At 38.7% G+C, this 21,242-nt stretch overlaps 1 protein-coding gene across 1 annotated transcript in view; it reads right to left on the reverse strand.

Moving 5' to 3' along the window:
- Positions 1-21,242, reverse strand: part of ctnnd2a (catenin (cadherin-associated protein), delta 2a) — a 218,575-nt gene that overhangs the window by 81,865 nt on the left and 115,468 nt on the right. Inside the window, exon 7 of the mRNA XM_079806697.1 lies at positions 19,493-19,676. Within this exon, the coding sequence (XP_079662823.1) occupies positions 19,493-19,676 (184 nt within the window). The remainder of the gene's footprint in view (positions 1-19,492; positions 19,677-21,242) is intronic.

The following is a 21,242-nucleotide window of genomic DNA, read 5'->3' on the forward strand; positions in this document are numbered from 1 at the left end:
TCAGGGAGATTCAATCACACGGGTGCAGATTCCCTCCCGGGATAGAACCTATGTTATATCGTAACCACTGTGACAAACAAAATGCAAATCTCTCACATTTCACGAGTCATTCAAACAAATCGCTCCAAACCTCCCACCTCTGACATGTATTAATATATGAATCTATTAGTCTTCAGGGGGAGAAACACTGGCACAGCTAGATATTTCACTCTTTATGTTAGACGATATATATCAGTGGGAGAGAAAGAAATGGATATTGGCATCATTTCAATCGGATAATCCACTAAGGATTCTGATTATTTTGTTTATTAAAAAAAATCAATCAGGTGTACACGGCTGAATATGGACGAATGTAATAGGATTATTGTACAAGCATAAACACAGTGTCCAAACCAGATAAAACAGCTACACGTTTTTAGCATTTTTTTCTGTACACACTCAAATCTCATCAGATCGGCTAATTCAGAACATATTTGGGGCCCTATTTCAACGATATAAGCGTATGGTCTGAAGTGCATGGCGCAGGTGCACTTAGGGCGTGTCCGAATCCACTTTTGCTAGTTTAACGATGGAAAAAATGGTCTGCGTGCCAGGCTCATGGTCCAAAAGGGTTGTACCTATGCCGCGTTCCAGGCAACCCGTAACCCGTGTTTTTCCAACCTTCTACCCGTGAAAGTGCACTGGAACGGCAATCAAACCCGTGACTTCCCACCTGTGAACTGGTACTAGATCGATGTACTCCCAGTTACGAGATCTGACGTCACATAGCCCGCTAAAAGAACAATGACAGCCCCATACGGATGCAGTGTTTATGGAACAAATAAACAAATAACATTAAATAAAAGGTATAACAGCTTCTCTTGCCGTATACGTCATTTTTCCCCCCCTCAGTTTCCCTCAAATAACCTTTGGCGATAGAAATTATTGTACATTTAGCATAAGCCTCATACGGTCCGCCATGCTTTGTTTACATCTAGCTACCACACTATTCATTGTGCTCAGGCAGTTTGGCGTGACTTTGCCTGGAACGCTACAAAGTCATGAGTCGTGGTTTGAAGTTGTGACTTACGGGCTCAAAAACCTACCTGGAACGCAGCACTAGTCTACTGTCTAGTCATGGGTGTGTTTTGGGCATGACCAGCAATAAACCAATCAGAGTCTCATCTCCCATTCCCTTTAAAAGCCAGTTGCGCATGCACCATGGTGGATTCGCTATTTAAATGGCGGAATTTGCGAGTGGAAAGACTGAATGCTTCTCCAGAGAGGAATCCTATTATTTTTCATACTTAAAAATGTTTGTGTGCTGCTGCGCATCCCTGTGTGTGTAATAAGCAGAGTGTACGCACGTTGTGCACCCGCCTATAGGCGCATATTACTAACGCGCCCTTTAAATAACAAAAAATGTGGTGTATTGTTGGCACGTTGCTATTTTGAGGCAACTGAAAACGACTCTGCCATTGATTGACCAATAAAAACCGGGTCTAAAGTCAATGGCGCAGTCATTTTCAGTTGCCTCAAAATAGCAACGCGCCAACAATGCACCTGAACACACCTCGTTTTCAGACCAGCACGCCCATGGGTGAACAGATGGGCGTGAGTGCATATGCTATTTAAACAACGTGGTGCTGGACGTGAAAATGATAACTGGGCCGGGCTGAAACTAGCAAAAAACACTTGCGTTGCTCCTGGCGTCGCATTGCGCCCGGGCCCTCTACGTTTAAAATGTGGTTTAAAAGATGATTGTGGACCAATGAGATTTCATTGTGGGTAGATTGACAGCATTCATTTGACAAGTCTGGGAGGTAGTAGTAGCCTGTCATCTCTGAACACATTATTTAGTCACATGACTTCTTATATCCCTGTCTTGGATTTGGAAATATGTTTCCACAATTGTTTCTAAGCATATGTTCTTATAAATAATAAGCCACCAAATGTTTTATGTACAATTTGGACACTTTTGCAACAATTCTGCACTTTAGGCGGTATTCCAAAATCTGCATTAAAACACGTGGATGGACTGCTAGCTGTAGACAAGTTTTTTTTTTTTAAGAACTTAATACTTTTATTCAGCAAGAAAGCGTTTATTTAATCGAAAGTGACAGTAAAGACATATTGTTACAAAATATCTCTATCTCAAATAAATTATATTCTTTTTAACTTTCGATCAATTAAGAATCCTGGAAAAAGTATCATGGTTTCCACGAAAAACTGTTTTCAACATTGATAATAATAAGAAATGATTCTTGAGCACCATATTAGAATGATTTCTGAAGCATCATGTGACACTGAAGACTGCCATGCCATCACAGGAAAGAATTACATTTTTTAAAATATTAAAACAGAAACAGTTATTTTAGTTTTTACTGTATTTTTTGATCAAATACATTTAGCATTGGTGAACATAAGATACTTCATATTTACTTCTCTTTTTTTATTTTTATTGTTTATAAATCAACTGTGACCTTTGCACTATGGTGGACATGCTGATGCATGATCATATTTAGAAACCCAGTTACTCAGCATGACAAGAATAGAGGCCAAACTAGCTAACACAATGTACATGTGCCTGGCTAGGACTTGGTGTAATGCATTCAATGTCTCTGTGCAAATGAGACAACAGTAGACATTAAAACTCCATCTGCATGTCTATTAAACTCACAATAACAGCAAATCCTACTTCCATTAAAGGCTCTACTCCTCATCATATCAATGTACTAAAAATGCTTTCATATCAGTTAAAAATTCCCTCGTGTGCCTGACCGAAAGAATATGACACACGTGTGTCTCTGCGCCACACCATATGAAACTGCTTTTGGGAATACGGCCCACTCGTTATAAAAAATTTAACTCACATAATCTATAATGAGAAACAAGATACATTACAACTCATAGGATTTACATTTCTATATTCATCAGAACCGAATCAATTGCTATGTATCATTTATTAGAATTGCCTGGTCTCCACCTCTATTATACAAGAAAAGGCATTGAAAATACATAATTTAGACTGCATATGGAGCATTCGAATTACAAACGTATCTATTTAGTTCCTTTATGGCCCTGCTTTATTGCATCATTAAATATTCAGCAGGCCTGACAGCACCAGCTTTTGAATTTAAGACCTATAGGTGTTCCATCCAATTTGTTGAGCAAGTTTTCATCAAAAAGTCATGCAAGGAGGCACGGCTTACAGAAACACTCATGTCATAACAGACATGTTTCATTTGAATGAAGAAATTACTATTTCATCACAACAGGCACCCCGAGGACTGAGTCACGTGCTAAATCATTGGATGTTTATGAGGTTAGTCATTGAAACCTGAATATGGTAGTACATCAGAAAATCTTTAATATGAATTATAGCCTAGGTAGACAAAGTCATAACTCTTCAAGTAACGTCACTGTATTAGCCAAGGTCCATCTCTCTTTGATTGGGTGGCTTGGGGGACTTGAGATTATTGATATCCATTCTTTCTTTTTTTGCTTGTGTATTACATGCCGGGCAATTAATGACAGTTATTAATGTGCTTGTGACTGAACAAACACACTAATTAGTCATGTCGCCCTTTTCTTTTTTTATCCACCGCATTTGAGAGATGGAGGGAAAAAACATGTGGTTGCTGGTGTGGGTCGAATCATGATAAGCGCGGAAGAAATGACACAGCCAAAATGACATCCAGCAACTGGGGCATGAGGACGCTCTCACTCCTACTGGAGAAACACGTCATTTAAACCAGAGAGCAAACATATAATGTGGAAAAATGGAGTCTGTGCTGAACATGTTGACCCTAGTACTGTGACCAGAATATTGCATAAATCACAATAGGAGGGATCATCACAGTTTCAGATTTCAATGCAAGCTGCCTATGAGTGACAGACATGGAGATTATTGGCATTGGCCAATAACATGGCTGCTTGGCTCACTCACAGAGGTGTTAAATCAACTAGCACCCCTGTAAACTTATAAAGGACAGTTTCTGTTCTCCTTAGGTTATATAAATATGTATAACTATGTGTGTGTGTGTTTTTTTATAAACACAAAAATGCACACATGATCATACGTGTAGATACTCCTTGCAGAATCTGCTAAATGTAACACACACCCATCCATCCATCCACATCAATCCATCTACACACCCATCCACCCACACACATCAATCCATCTACACATCCATCCATCCATCCATCCACACACATCAATACATCTACACACCCATCCATCCACACACATCAATCAATCGACACATCCATCCATCCATCCATCCATCCATCCACACACATCAATCCATCTACACACCCATCCACCCATCCATCTACACACGTCCATCCATCCACACACACCCATCCATCCATCCATACACACATCAATCTATCTACACACCCATCCATCCATCCACCCACACACATCAATCCATCTACACACCCATCCATCCATCCATCCACACACACACACATCAATCCATCTACACACCCATCCATCCATCCATCCACACACACACACATCAATCCATCTACACACCCATCCATCCATCCATCCATCCACACACATCAATCCATCTACACACCCATCCATCTACACACATCCATCCATCCACACACACCCATCCATCCATCCATCCATCCATACACACATCAATCTATCTACACACCCATCCACCCACACACATCAATCCATCTACACACCCATTCACCCATCCATCCACAAACATCAATCCATCTACACACCCATCCATCTACACACATCCATCCATCCACACACACCCATCCATCCATCCACACACATCAATCCATCTACACACCCATCCATCCACCCACCCACACACATCAATCCATCTACACACCCATTCACCCATCCATCCATCCACCCACCCACACACATCAATCCATCTACACACCTATCCATCCATCCCTAACTCAACTCCACTTCCCTATAAAATAAAGCAGAGAAAAAAGCTGCCCATAAACAACTGGAATTCCTCTCAGGTAAATAAGAGGTAAACACTTCACACAGGGACATCAAGCTCAGTTCTTGGCATGAAAAGATGCTGTTCTCACTTAATGGAAGGCTCATTGCAGCCCTTTGTGCGGGAAATTAAACATCCAAGCACCACAAGGGCCATATGGGAAAACAGTTAATCAAAGGTTATGCTAATGCACATCAGGCTGAGAAGAGCTCTGGGCTCCCAACGCCTGCCTTCCCTTTATGCAATAAAACAGTTATGCGGGAGACATAAATGATGAGACATTACTATTCATAAACATTACATCCAAACCATATGTCAGAAAACACAACTGCTGTGCTTTTGGTCAGATTTCAAATCTATTTCTAGTTATTTAAAATTAATCGCTGCCACAGAGCAGTCTGTGAAACAAGCTTCCTAATATTTCAAAATAAAGTCTGTATATACTCATTTTAAATTGAAAGCGGGACCCTCTGCTAATGTCACGGGGAACATCCCGATAGATCATTTTGATGGCTTACAACCATTTATAAACGCAGGAAGTGAACCACACAATTGCATGCGCATGGTACATGTCTCTGTGACCGAAACAAATTGGCACAAACTTCATGAATTATTGATGACACCACATAACAGTGGACTGAGCAAAAGTTTTCATCCATTGCACAAAACAGGAGGGTGCAACAGTTGGAGAAGTTTCTTTCTGTTTGCTTTTTGGAAAAGGCAGAGTGATATACAGTTCATGGGCAAAAACTATATCTCTACATGGAAAGAGGACAAGACATCACACATTATATAAAAAAAGTTAACACTTTACAATAAAGTCTCATTTGTTGACATTAGTTAATGTATTAACTAAAAGTGAACAATCCAATTTTTACTCACAACATTATTAATTTTTGTTGTTTTATTTATGTTAGTTCACAAAAATAGAGTATGATTTTAGAAATGTATTAGTAAATGTTGAAATTAACATTCACTAAGATGAATAAATGCTAATGTAGTTTTAAATGTTTTAAATCACACGTTAATCGCACAAAGAGATCGCGCTGTGCACACAGAAACAGTCAGGAGCATAGAAACTTGTTATCAACGATGCCTTGTGACTTTTATTAATACAATAGATTCGCCGCTACATTATATTTCTCAGCAACGAGGGAGCCACATTACAGGTTTTGTCAACAAGCAAATTAAAGCACACAGCCAGATAATTTCCATAATGACCAACGCAATCTACCCGTCAGCGTCGTTTAAGACGTGCTTTTTTGGCCGGTAAATAATGGTGCAAACACCAGTAAACAAACCTTTGTAAATCACCTTGCGTGATTCATTTAAATACTCTCCTCCCATAAATTCTGCGCCTGAAAGGGAAATCCCTACAAATACATATGCAATAAGGTCAGCCGCAAAAATAACGGTGTCCACACTTTTTCAGCACTAATTTATCACTGCGTGTCTTTAGTAAATCCCGACAGTAGTTTTTAAACGCCCAGGGAGGGTTTGCGCTGGCGCAAGCTGTTAGTAAATCTAGCCCTTAGTGTGTAATGTTGCTGTTAGAGTATAAACAACATCTGCAAAGTTACGACGCTCAAAGTTCAAAGTTAAGGGAGATATTTTATTTTAAAGAAATTGCTTTTTAAGGACTACAACAAACGGCTGGCAGATGCAAATGCAAACTCTCTCCAGCCTGTAGGAAAGGGTGTCCTGAGGAACACTGGGAGCCCTGTAATTGAGACCGAGCTGAGAGAGATGATTCACTTCTGATGGTGAGTGATGGATGTGACTGAGGGTGCGTCTGCTCGCAGCTTGGCAGGAACGTAGATGATGCATCATGCAGGCCGAGAAGAGAAAAAGAGAAATTGTTTCATTACTTTTCAAGGTGTGTCATGCTGGACTGATATTAGAGGGAGAAGAGGGAGGGCAGCAATTAGAGGACGGTGGCGGCTTGATTTATCAGAGCATCACTGTGATGGAGTATTCCAAAACGATGAAATGATTTAATAAATCCCCCTCGGCTGATGCTGACAGGGCAAAGTGCAAAGTAGCTGATATTGTCCATAAAGCATTTTGGTGTGAATATTTAGCTGGTGGAGAACAGCTAAATGCCTACAGATAAGCACAAAAGGAGCGCTGCACCGCTGTGTGCAGGGTGAAGTTGGGCAGGGTGGAAAAAAAGGTAACAGAGAGATAACAGAGCATTACACTACTCATGATAATTGATATAATGATGCTACAAAGACTTCCTACATCGCTGTGCTAGTTTCATGTCTCTTGGATCACTCCATATTCACATTCTTCTATCACAATAAAATAATAAAGTGTATAAATTAATGCATAATAATTCATTTTTGTGCATTTAAGATGTATTTGAGCTATATTAATAATACATTTTTAATAAAAAAAACATTTCAAATACATAATGACCATTTATTTGAATATTTATTAGCTTTGCGTCAGTCCACAGTCACTTTCTTCTCACATATAGATTACCGGTAAATAAAATTAAAAAATAATAAAATAAAGCTGATAATTATTAAATAAACGTGCATTAAATATTGTATTTAACAAATACATTTATTTGATTAATTATTAACTCCACAGTCACTTTCTTCTCACATAATAGAAAAATAAATAAGATGAATAAATAACAAAATAAAGCTAATAATTATTAAATAAATGGACATTCAAAATGCACAAGTTAAAATAATAATAATCGTATTTTAACATAAATACATCATGTGCATTTCTTTTATTATTTATTAGCTTTGCATCACCAAACAGTCCTTTTCTTTTCACATAATAGAATAATAAATTAATAAAATGAATACATAATAAAGCTAATAATGTATTTGGGTTGAATAAAAATAATAATAAAAGAAAAAACTACTTTAAATATATAATGTTCACGGATGTACTTAATTAGCTTTACATCTTAATTATTCGCTTAGCCTGATCCATTTCAGAAGCTAGGAGACAGTTAAAAGCTAAGACTTTATAATACTGTAAAATACTATAATAATAACAGGTAGATCTAATAATGAATATGCATGTATATGCTCCCCCTGCTTACAATAGCTTTTACTACTGAAAAGCTACATTACTTAAGTGCGACAATGACAGCCCACAGCCAAGAAATACACTATTTGTAGCGATGCTGCTACACAACACTGCTGAGAGAGCCACATGTAATCACACACGCACACACGCACACACACACACACACACACACACACACACACACACACACACACACACACACACACACACACACACACACACACACACACACACACACACACACACACACACACACACACACACACACACACACACACACACACACACACACACACACACACACACACACACACACACACACACACAGCAACGGAGGCTTGGGTGAGTCTTCCAAGCTAATAATGACATATTTGGCTGTATGTAAAGTATTTCTACCCACAAGACTGCTTTAGGGATAAAAATCTGAACATTGTGTTGAGATAAATGAAATGATTGTCTCCAAACAGCTGAATTATTGAAAATTAGCTTTGTACATAATTCCCCACAACTCAATGTCCACTGTAAAACAAGAAAGTGCCATCGGTGTTTAACAGTTATCTGAAGAATACCAACATTGGTCAACACAAATAAAAAGCACTGCAAATACGTCATGACTGAAGTTTAAGATTTATGCGAGGTCACGTGATTCACTGTGAATCGTCAAGTGAGCTCTTGGTAATTTTCCACAATTAATGAGCCCCTTAGATTTTATTGCTTATTCGTTCACTTTAATTTCTGTCACGTGCACACTCCATCTAATTAATTAGCACACGTTGTTAGCAAATCACTTATTGAACACAATTAGTGGTGTCTAAGCACACCTTAAAAACTCCTTACAAGGAGAAACGTCTGGTCCTTTGTGCTTTAATGGCCTTGGTTAAATGACCTATTCAACAACTGCAATGTGCTCTAGTACAAATAAACTGGAAAACACTCATTCAGCAGGTGACCACTGGGAATACAGGAGAAATGTCTTCTTCCGACTTACTTAGTAGGCCTATTACTTCACAATTTCTAAGCCTTATCTGAAAGAAACAGATTTTGACAGATTGTCCCTTTAGATGAACTGTGAGGTTTCATGACAGCAGCCAGAATGAAGATGTGCCAGGTCTCTAGTTGGCTGACACTGGGGGTGGGGTGGTTACCACGGTTACAGAAGCCAAATGGCAAGGTGAGCTAGAAGCACCTGAGCATCTGGAGCACCAACACATAATTTCCCCTTCCTGCAGTCCGACATGGACCTCCGCAGCTGCTCAAACACTGAGCACAATTACCTGCTGTGAGAAGAGAGCTGCTTCAATGTCTTACAAGGCCTATCGAATGTGTTTATCTCGGCAATGTCTGCTAACAAAGGGTTTTTGATTTAGTCAACAAAGATGAGAAGAAAAATGTGCAGCATGATGATAACTAAACGGCTTTAAAACAAACTGAAAATATGACACTGATGTTAATAATGCACTAATAATGTACTGTATATAATGTGTATACTTTTGATCAATATAATGTGTCCTTGAATTTAAGAATTAATTTTAAAATGGGGTTGTTTCAAAGCTCAATGAATTCAAGAGTGGTACTGTAATAGGTGGCAATAAGTCAGTTTGTGAAACCTGATCCCTGCTAGATATCCCACGGTCAACTGTAAGTGTTATTATTGGAAAATGAAAGTGTTTAGGAACAGCAGCAACTCAGCGGAAGACTATGTAAAGTCACAGAGCGGGGTCACCGAGTGCTGAGGCGCCAACACTCTGCTGATTCTATAGCTGAAGAGTTCCAAACTTTCACGGGCATTAATATCAGCACAAAAACTGTGCGGTGGGAGCTTCATGGAATGGGTTTCCATGGCCGAGCAGCTTCATGCAAGCCTCACATCACCAAGTATACCAAGCCTTGGATGGAGTGGAGTAAAGCATGTCGCCGCTGGACTCTGGGGCAGTGGAAACATGTTCTTTGGAATGACAAATCACTTCTCTGTTTGGTAGTCTGATGGGCGAGTCTGGGTTAGGCAGATGCCAGGAGAAAGTTACCTGCATGACTGCATTGTGCCAACTGCAAAGTTTGGAGGGAAATCTTAATGCTTCAGCATACCAGGACATTTTGGACAATGCTATGCGTCCAACTTTGTGGGAACAGTTTGGGCCCTTTTCTATTCTAGTACGACTGTGCCCTAGTACACAAAGCAAGGTCCATAAAGACATGGTTGGATAGTTTGGTGTGGAAGAACTTGACTTTCCCACACACAGCCCTGACCTCAACCCCATCGAACACCTTTATGCTGCGTTCACACCAAACGCGAATAGAGCGACAAAATCACGTCTACCGCGTCTAGTTGGACGCTTGAACATTTTGAATCCATTTGCGCGTCCACAGCGAATTGGACGCACGTATAAATTGAGCGTTTGAAGTGAAACAGACGCGCATTCAAGGTGCTCCAGGAGAAATATGTCATAAAACAACACTCTGCCTCTTTTCATTTTCATTAAAAATATATATTAAACATTAATAGCCACACAAATGTGGTCCAGGCAACTCCTACATTATCTTCACTGCATGTATACTTAAATATCCTAAAAAAATAAAGTTATAAAACTTCTCTTTGCCCTCAGTCAAAACGATTTGGCAGACAACAAATGATAGATTCATGAAACCAAAGATCGGCTGTTAGATCAACACAAGACGATCTCATGTTTAACCACTACAGAGACATCCGAGCCAGCGGCAAACATCAGAAGGACTGGCCGAGGAAAGGCTACTCTCGCCTGGATATCACAACTCCAAAAACGCAAGATTATTTTTCTCTTTATAAATAAACCACAGATTTGAGCTTTAAACAACTACATTCTCACCTGAAAAAGTCTTGAGTCTTTTTGTGACACAATCGTAGTATTTTTAAATTATGCAGGGTTTCTCATCACGTCACTTTACCACGTGACAGCAGCAAGCAGGCTCCTGATTGGTTAACGCGGCGCAAATTGATGCCAAAGTTAAACATTTTCAACTCAGGCATCAAATGCGATTTCGCTTCAAACGCATGAATGCACAAAAAGCACCACTCGCGCATAACACGCGTAAATTTGCGTCATTCTTGCGAACTGGACGCGCGAATGAGGCGGAATCGTGTCTATCGCGCCGCAGGACCTCCAGACGCGACTTTCCATTGACTTAACATTGAAATCACTCGCTCCTGACACTCTATTCACGTTTCTTTGTGAACGCAGCATTAGACCTGAGGCATGTACCAGTGCAAGTATATTTTTTCTGCACAACAATAACTAAATCTTTGATGACTGAATAAGTGCAACTCATATTTATTCCACAAGGTGGCACTGTCTGATAGACGTTCGAAGTGAAGTGACGTTTCACTCATAGTTACTGCAGGCAGAAAACAAAATAATAGGAAGTATCATCAGCAAAACTTGAAATGGCTCTGTGATTTACCGCAGAGTAAGTACTGAATGCAATCAAATATTAGTGTCATCAAAATATTGATTTTGAGTTTTGACAATATGTTTAAGATCGCGAATATGAGCCAGATGCTGAATGTACTGGAAAATGAGCTCTGATGAGGACAGTGATGATAGTATAAAACATCTGCTCAACCTGAACCCTTCCAAGCACCAAAAGGTAACAAAATATGCTTTATTTTATTCTTCTGTAATTGTTACTCTAATATCAGGAGAGTTTTATATTATCGTGGCATGTAGATATCCATTAGTGGTAGATATAGATTCGGGTCGCTAACGACCCGCATATATAATAATGATTGGAGAAACATTCATGCATTTAAGGGATAAATGTGCTACACACGGTTGATCACATATTAACAAACATTCAAGGCAGAGTTTTGCGAGTCAATGGTGCTTTAGTAATTTCCAGCGATGTTCAGCTCCCAGCTCAAGAACAAATTCATAAAAGGTCTTTTTCTTGGGGGGAAAATGGAACATTAGCCAGTCTAAACTCAAGTTCTCATGTTTAATCTTTGATCTCACGATAGGAAAAGGGAATTTTGCCTCGCTCAACGCTCAACCAAAGTTTGACACAGGTTCAACAAAGATCCTACAGACAGCAGGTGAGTTGCCGATTCTAAACAGTGTGCGGAGCTGTTTAACTGTGTAAATGGCTGATTCAAAGTCTGAAAAAGAAAGCAAAAAGGAAAATCCAATGCTGTGATGCCTTTTTGGGATGTCATGAGGGATTGTACTTTGTTGCTGAGAAAATCTCTTTCTATTAGATAGATTTTTTTCCCCACGGAGACCCGCAGGTTTCAGAAATTTGATTTCTGCTTGTGGAAGTGATTTACAGCAGCAGTGTGTCAAACTCCCATTGGGACGAGGCTCAATTCCAAAAACACTGCTTCACTGATTTTCAATGGCTTGCTCAAGTGTTCCCGCCTCCAAGGGAGAAAAAAAATCGCACTTTGACGAACATCATCAATCCGAATTGAAGTATTTAATGTCAGAAATTGACAACATGACTGTCTCCAAAGTGATACCCAGAAGAGACAGCAAGAATTTAATGTAAATGCCTCAGTCAAATTATCATGAAATATTTTCGGAGTATGATGCATATTTCAGTTTTAATGTCTATTTTGCTTACATGTTAAATAAAACATCGTACTGATAAAGTTGTAAATTGTACAGGGTAGTGTTTATGACAAATTCTAAATGGAAATTCATCTTTCTGAATGAGTCATTAAAGGATCCGGCTCATGAGTCAATTGTTTTGGGAATGACTCTTGTTTTCGCTTCACTAAAAACATTTGCTAGTGAAATGAACTCCACTGATCATGCTGTATATTTTTGATTTAATTAAAAAAAACACATTCATAAGAATCATTTGCTCATGAAATCACAGAACACTGATCTAACTTTAAGTTTTTGATTTAAAAAGAATGCGTTCATGAGAGTCATTTGCTAGTGAATCACACTGCATTGGTCTTGCTGTGTGCTTTCGATTCACTAAAAAAGAATGCGTTCATTAAAGTCATTAGCTCGTGAATCACACTGCATTGGTCTTGCTGTGTGATTTTCAATCACTAAAAATAACCACATCATATGAGTCATTTGCTTGTGAATCACACCACACAGGTCTTGCCGTATGAATTTGATTCAATATAAAGAAAATGTTTATAAGAGTCAGTTCCTTATGAATCAAACTAATCAAACTGTATGTTTTGGATTCACTAAAAAGCATCTCTTCATCAGGGCCGGATTAACCATTAGGGCAACTGGTCACTTGCCCAGGGGCACAGGACATCTAAGGGGCCCTGGGCACTGTCAAATATTATGTTAGATCATGTTATAAACGCAATCCTCACTTTCCTAATAATATGCAGATTTTTGCAACCCGTTCGATCAAAATATTATGTTAAATCACGTCAAAAACAGTGTCTGTAGCTTCTTGCGCTGCTGCGCAGCGAGAGGACGAGCTGTCACGCCGAATCAGGTGACTTGAAGCTCTGAAATCAGCTGTTGAGGCGGGTGGACAAAATTTGGCCTGGTTTGGGGTCAGTTTGGTTGTTTTCAAACATCTACATTTTATAGTCTAATTGGTTAATAATAAACTCAAGTGTGCATCATGACACACACCGGCCCACATCCCCCTTCTCTATGACGTAGAGTCAGCTGGCGTTGGTGTTGACGTCGCCGACGAGCACGCACTTTAAGCCAATCAGCGATAAGCAGGGAGTCGCGACTCGCGCTCATTCATGACAGGTTTTCAGCGCGAAATTGTAGCTGGATATCAAATGATCGCTATGCCAAAGTGGCATAAATATGTAAGTTATCTACAGTAATGAGTGGGAGAGTGACCCAACTCTCAAAACGTGGATTACACCTGTGACTCAAAGACTCTTACATATAACTAACTCAAAGAGCACGGTTGAATGATTGAATTGAAATAGTATATGACTCCTGTCCATCATGGTGTGCACACTGGCCTGATCAGGACATCTGCACCTTTTAAAGCGTCTAGACTGCGCTGTACTCGTCCCAACAGCTGCTGAAAGAGGTTTGAATCAACGATTAATCCATTTTGACTGTGTTAAGTTCTGCGTTATGTTCTATAAATATTGTACTTCACAAAAGACATAACGTTACTGTAGTTCTATCTGAAGTTAAACACAAAGGTAAACGCATTATTGTTGTTAATTTTTTATTGTACAGTATCAGTGAATGACACATTTTGGCTGTGGTGTGTGCAGTAAAGTGTTTTGTGTTTTTTTTTTCGTGATTTTGACAGTTTCCACTTGGACATTTTAGTCATGCATGACTGTTTTTGAATGCCCTGTTTTGATCAATTTTCCTGAGAAATGTTTTTTATTTTAATTTTATTTTGACATTATTTGGTTTTAAGGAGATACAATGGTGCTAATCAGCCTTGATTGACATGGAAATAAAATTATATAACATTATTTTGGCAGTTCAAATTTTGGGCGTCTATTTCTTGAATAGGGTGGGTTTTAGTGAGCTTTTTGGCTTGAAATCGTCGACCCAATCAGTCAACACTGTCTGAAATTTAAATAGGAGCGCTAAAAGAAAATTTAAAAGAGAAAATGAATTGAAATTAGTCAACATTGTGAAACATATTCCAAAAATAGCCACAATTTCACATTGTAGCATTTTAGAAATAAAAAATCTCTGGTTTTAAGTTAAGGCTTCAATAGCGGTCTGCTTTATTTCACTGTTGCAGTCAAAATATAATTGATTGGCTATATTGAAACATTTAATAATTACTCTGTAGCAGCCACCAAGTTCTGTGAAAGATTCATTGTAAAAAGTTATGTTAAACATTAGTGCATCATTAGTGTTCTGTCTCTTGAATGCACTTTATGCTGAGGCTATTACATACATCGCCACTGAGCATTGCAGAAGCCTGATTTGTTAGTATAGAAGTATAGGCTATATGCTCTTGGTGATAGCGACTTTGCGATTGTTGCTTTGGGGCAGGGGCAGGGGGGGCCCTTGAGTCTTGTTGCCCAGGGCACAGGAAATTGTTAATCCGGCCCTGCTCTTCATAAGAGTCATTTGCTCATTAAATCACACTACTTTGGTCCCACTATAGACTTTTAAGAGCCATTTGCTCCTGATTTACATTATAGTGGTCTCGCTATGCATTTTTGATTCACCAAAATAACCTGTTTATAAGAGTAATTTGCTTGTGAATCACACTACCCTGGTCTTACTGTATGTTTTCGATTCACAAAAAAAACTAAAACTGGAAAGATAGTGATTCATTGGAAAATAAATATTAACTCTTTCCACAACCAGTTTATTTTTTTTTTTTAAAGTTGCCAGCCACGTCAGCATTTTTGATAATTTTGTTGTATGAATATTTGAACATGCAATATATCTTATTCTAGCTTAATGCATTGTTTTTTTTAATTAACACTTGAATGTGGGTAAGTTTAATAAAAAAAACAACAACATTTTGAGCAAAAAGCTGAGAAAATAGCATTTTTGTCAAAGACTACATCCAGTTTGAATTAAGAAAGATGGTCAAAACATGAAGATGAAGTAGATTGAGTCCATCACCACCCTGCTTGCACAGTCCTATAAGCTCATCCGGGGTCGACATTTCATTTGGTAACAGGCAGTTTTGATTTATATGCTGTTTACTGTTGATGATCACGTTATTTTACATATGCATATGATTACATATGATATTGCTTGTTCCTGCATCTTCTTCAAATGTCTTTTGGTCAGGATATTCCGTACTCTTTCAGAAGATGTGTCATAGTGCCCCCTATCCTACACTGTAAAAAAAAAGTCTGTAAAAATAGGGCACAATGTAATGTATAAATATGAAGGAATTTTCTGTATTGTTTTTTTTACAGGTGTTTTACCTGTATTTTGAATTACACATTGCATTAGTTTGTGTTTTAAGGGTTAGCGGAAATTTTCGTAAAATTACTGGATAATGTCCTGGCAGAAAATTACCAGTGCATTTTTCGTTTATATTTTTTACAGTGTGAAAACACGGAAAGCCGGAAATTTCCGTCAATAGCAGGGAAGTGCTGTCTCATCTGTATGCAATTTCCATCAATGGCGGGGTGAGAGTTCAATCGTACTGTGCGGTAGAGGATACGTGGGGTCCACAATCACGCTATACGCATAAGATACACATTTTACTTTCTGTGGCGTGTGCGTATCTGACAGACTAATATGCGGAGGATGGTAATTGCCTCTTTACAGCGCTCATACAGAAGATGATTTGTTGAAACACAAGACACTGCCATTCACTCGGAGGAGTAATTTACTGCTGGAATCAGAAGCAGACTTGTTATTTACAGAAAAATGAAAATCAAAGGATAAGACGACTGTTTGTATTTGCATATCTGTATATTTGCATACAGTAGGTGTGCCTCTGTTTGTGTAACTCAAAAATCTCTTATAGAAAGTCAAAATACAATTGATTACAGCTTAGTTTAGTGAGGTGAAACTGCAAAAAGTAGGGTTTGAAAAGGTTTCATTCATTTAGGAAAGCTCGGAAAAAAACTGGGAAAGCAAACAAAAGCACTGTGATGCTCTCATAGCATGGACTTTAATGTAGTTTAATACTGCGCTGTTGCTATGGATACAAGAATAAAGCCTAACGTGAGACTGATACTCAACCCAAGAGAATCAACACTTTCTCACAGTTCTTTTTCAACCAACTCTTTGCAACAAGAAGCTATGTATAAATCATAATAAGCTAGATTTGCACTCCACAAAAACATCATTATGCATTATTGCATAAATCATGAATCAGATGCTTTGCGTCTTCTTCCTTCACACAGAAGAGACACGGTAAATCTTTACTCACCGTGACAGAGCCGTACAGGTTACTCAGTGTTACCCCGAGCAATCTAGAGATACGAATAGAACAGACGTGGCTGGGGGAAATGGCTTGTCAGGGTTGTTCCTCATTCCATATGGAACAGGAAGGAGGTGTAAAAAACCAGAGCTCTCGTTTTTTTGTCAGTTAATCAAATTAACCATCTTTCTCAGTGGTCCAGATATAAAAAAGAGCTGTTCTCTAAATCACATGGCCAGCTGTCATAGAAACAACTGCACTGTGCAAATCACAATCTGTTCTCAATGAGAAATCTGCCTTTTTCGGTCCATATACAATCAATGGAGTTGTGAAGGTGTTTGCATTCTAAACAGGGGCCGTATGCCTAGGGTTTTTATAAATGCAATCTGGCCTACACAGTTTCTTGGGTACGTGTGAAGTCTGCTAGCTGTTGTCTTCCTTTTCATTCAGCATTAATTCTTTTGAGACCAAGAGTCGTCTGCTTACTACACGAACATGTAAATAGTCTTCTCTTTAATGAAAAGAGTCTCTAAGACCGCGTGCCCACCAAAGTCCCACCTTTTTAGAGCGCCATAAGTGTAACGAGGCACTGAGCGAGTATTTCACGCTCAAGCGCTAAATGCTCAGCGTTTTTTACTGGTCGCTGAGTAGGGTTGCCACCCGTCCCGTGAAATACGGAAGTCCCGTATTTACAAGCAAAAAGACTTGTCCCATATCAAACCAATACGGGACGCGATTTGTCCCGTATTTTACATAGGTCCACACATAGTTCAATAGACACATAAGGATTTTGCAGTGTGGAGAATACTGATAGCAAATATAAAGAAATCAATTTCACAATAAGTAGTAGAGAAGCTATTTTTTTTGCGCGTGATTGCATTTTAGCTGCTTTGTTGCCATAGCGACGGAGTCTCGAGAACATGTGCTGTAAACTTGCGTGTTTTTTTTTTTAAATAGGTCGAGCTTTCGTCCACCGTTTGAACGTAAGAGGATCTCCAGATAAAGGGCAGAAAAGAAAAAAGGTATCAATGGGTCTGTCCAGTAACTCATGATGAACCTCAAACCTCGAACTGCACACTTTGCAGAGAAGCATTTCAGTTGCTCCAACTGACTTAAAGCAGCAGCGGTGACACACATCCGTGCTTCTAAAGGTATAGGCCTATTGTTTTTGTTTTGTTTTTAATGGATAATATATTAAATATTCCATACATTATCGTGAATGGGTGTCCCTTATTTTGCCACACTGAAGGTGGCAAACCTATCGCTGAGAGTTGAAGAATGTTCAACTTTGAGTAAAACGCAGCACTCTTCACTGTCACTTTTCACCAAGCCATCCAATCACTGTGGAGGAGGGGCGGGACAAGTACAACACCGACCAACAACCGCCACATTCTGTGTGTACAACGTCAACAGATGAAAACAACAAGCATAATAACGGAACAAAATAATTTAAAACAATAGCCAGAGCAAATACTTTACATTGTATCAGCATTTTTTATATAGAATCAATACAGAAACAAACGATCTGTGAAATGAGATACTAGTAACACTTCCACATATATTCCGTATTATAACAAGCAAAGAGTCTCAAATGAAAAAAAACGCTGTGCTGCCAAAACATTCTCAAGTGCTCACAGCAAGGCGTTTTCAGCTGGATAAAAACACTTTGGTGGACACACGGCCTTATGCTCACCAAAGTTGCACTTATTTGATCAAAAACACAGTGAAACATTAATATTTTGAAATATCATTAAAATAACTGTTTCTATTTGAAGATATTTTAAAATGTACTTTATTCATGTGATGGCAAAGCTGAATTTTTAGCATCATTACTCCAGTCTTCAGTGTCACATGATCCTTCAGAAATCATTCTAATATGATGATTTGCTGCTCAAGAAACATTTCTTATTATTATCAATCATGAAAACAGTTGTTTTATTGTGGAAACCATGACACATTTTTTCAGGATTCTTTTATGAATAGAAAGTTAAAAAAGCATTTACTTGAAATATAAATGTTTTCTGTCATTATAAATGTCACTTTTGATCAATTGAATGCGTCTTTGCTCAATATAAGTATTAAAACTTTTGAATGGCAGTGTGCACTTATTCTTCCTTCTTAAGGAAACATAAGTAGAGACATTAAATAAGTCTGACATAATTTTAAAGGGGTCATGAACTAAGAAATCAAATTTTCCTTGAGATTTTGACATATAAGAGGTCATCATACTATAAGAATATCGTTTCAGAACTGAAAACTGCATTGTTAGTCCAAAAACAGCTTTTATTGTAACCAAGCCCAGATAATGACTCATTGTAGAATGTGCCTATGACAGGTGAAAGACCGCCTCTGAAGAAGAAAATCAACGCCTACTTTATCATTGTAACTTTGGCCCCGCCAACTGATGTGTTAGTGAGATGATGAGGAGAGAAGAGAAGAGCGATACAGGACTAAAAATAACATTACCTTCCAAAGGATCCTAATGCTAGGAATGTATTTAAAATATATTCTTTTGTGTCCCGCAGAAGAAAGAAAGTCATACAGGTTTGGAAGGACATGAGGGTGAGTAAATTATGACAAGTATCAATTTAAGGGTGAATTACAGCCAAACTAAAGGAGAGAAGCTGAAAGTTCTCCTTCCATCATCCAGCCCTTATAAGAAAAGCACACACATACATACTCACCTCAGGCAGCCGGTGGCGTTGCGAAGTACTTGGGAAGTGTGCATTTGTAGCTTGCGGTCCTCTTGATGTGGGGACACGTCCCAGGTGGAATTGGGTATAATCACGGTGTTGGTTAAGACGGCCAAAGCGTCCTGGATTATAGGCATCTTCAGAGCATCACATGAGGACAGGTTCCACAACACACCTGCACAGGAAAACACAAGCGTGCGTTTAGCATAGTGAATAGGAAGAGCCTCCTTTTTTGGACCATTTGCGCGGAGCATTTAAAACTTGAGGGACAGGTAGTTTGAGACCCATGCCCGAAAGTGATGGCAGTACTGTGCAAGAAATAATGCTTTTCTATTATTACTCCTTCTGAGGAGTGAAAAATGTATAACACTGTCCATTCTGTGCTTGAGCTAGCCCGAGACAGGTTTTGACAACGTCTCACACAGACTCGGAGACCCACAGAAATGTAGAGCTGAACACCAGAGGAAAAAAAAAAACATAATTTGACAAGCTATGAAGCCCGCGGTCTTACATTACTAACATCATTTTACCAAACTCCTTCACAGCTCTGCCAAGTCTCAGAGGAAGGACTTACGCAATTTGATTTACTAGATGCAATTCCCATAAAATAACTGTTTTGTACCACATAAACCTTCAGATTACACCTTTAAAACGGATTAAATTGGTACAACAAACATAATTTCTTAGCTGCTAAACATTAAACATCCTACATAATAATGACAACTTTTGCAGACTATTAAAAACATGCCAAGACTTAATATCTTTGGTTCCACATATGTCCCTGTTATCGTTATCAGTGCAGCCATTAGAGATTTGTGAGAGCCATTTCTGCAGAAACATCACATTTCAGACATCAGACAGTAATTTGATAAACAAATAGTGGAGAAGAAGGAGGGGATACATTAGCATTTTAATTTTTGTTTAGGAATGGATAATGACAGTGGAAGAGACAATCAAAATGTTTGTTCGGTCAAGACCTTTTGTTCTCTAACATATGCATGACTTTGTAATATATGCAGTTCGATGGCGGCTACAATGTGTTGAAGGATGTGAAGTATAGAAAGCGAAGCAGATACTGTATATAAGCATACATTTGTGTGGGAGGTCTGTGCTTTTTGCTCTAAAGTGAAGTCCTTAGCTAGCAGAGATCAATAACCAATACTCGCGCAGTGATGGTCGGCATAACAGTCAAGTGACTAAGCAGCGGTCTCCTTTTAGACTGGTAAGAAAAGCCACTCATTTTTCATGTTTTTGACAAAAAATGATGCACCCAATTAGAATTACAAACATGCAAATTACTGTGCCTCTTCCACATGACCCCAAAGACAAAACTCACACAGTTGACTAACTATATCAACATGACCCGAGGTTCTTTGCAAAGCAAGAACACATGCAGTCTATCAGACATCTCAAGATCCGCACAGACAGCTCTAATTTTCTTACATCACCATGGTGATTAGTCACACTGAAAAGGTCAAGTCAAATGCAGTGCATTGTGGGATACAGTCATTCGCAGATTGCAATTCAATGCACATGATAGCATTAAAAAGTTTGGGATCAGTAACCTTTTTTTAAATGAACACTTTCCAGCAAGGATGCATTTCATTGAATAAAAGTAATAGTAAAAACATTTATAATATAAAAAAAAATCCACAAAAAAGTTAAGCAGCACCACTGTTTTCAACATTGATAATAATAATAAATGTTACTTGAGCACCAAATCAGCATATTAGAGTGATTT

The sequence above is a fragment of the Gobio gobio genome (genome assembly GCF_949357685.1).
Source record: "Gobio gobio genome assembly, chromosome: 23".
NCBI lineage: Eukaryota > Metazoa > Chordata > Actinopteri > Cypriniformes > Gobionidae > Gobio > Gobio gobio.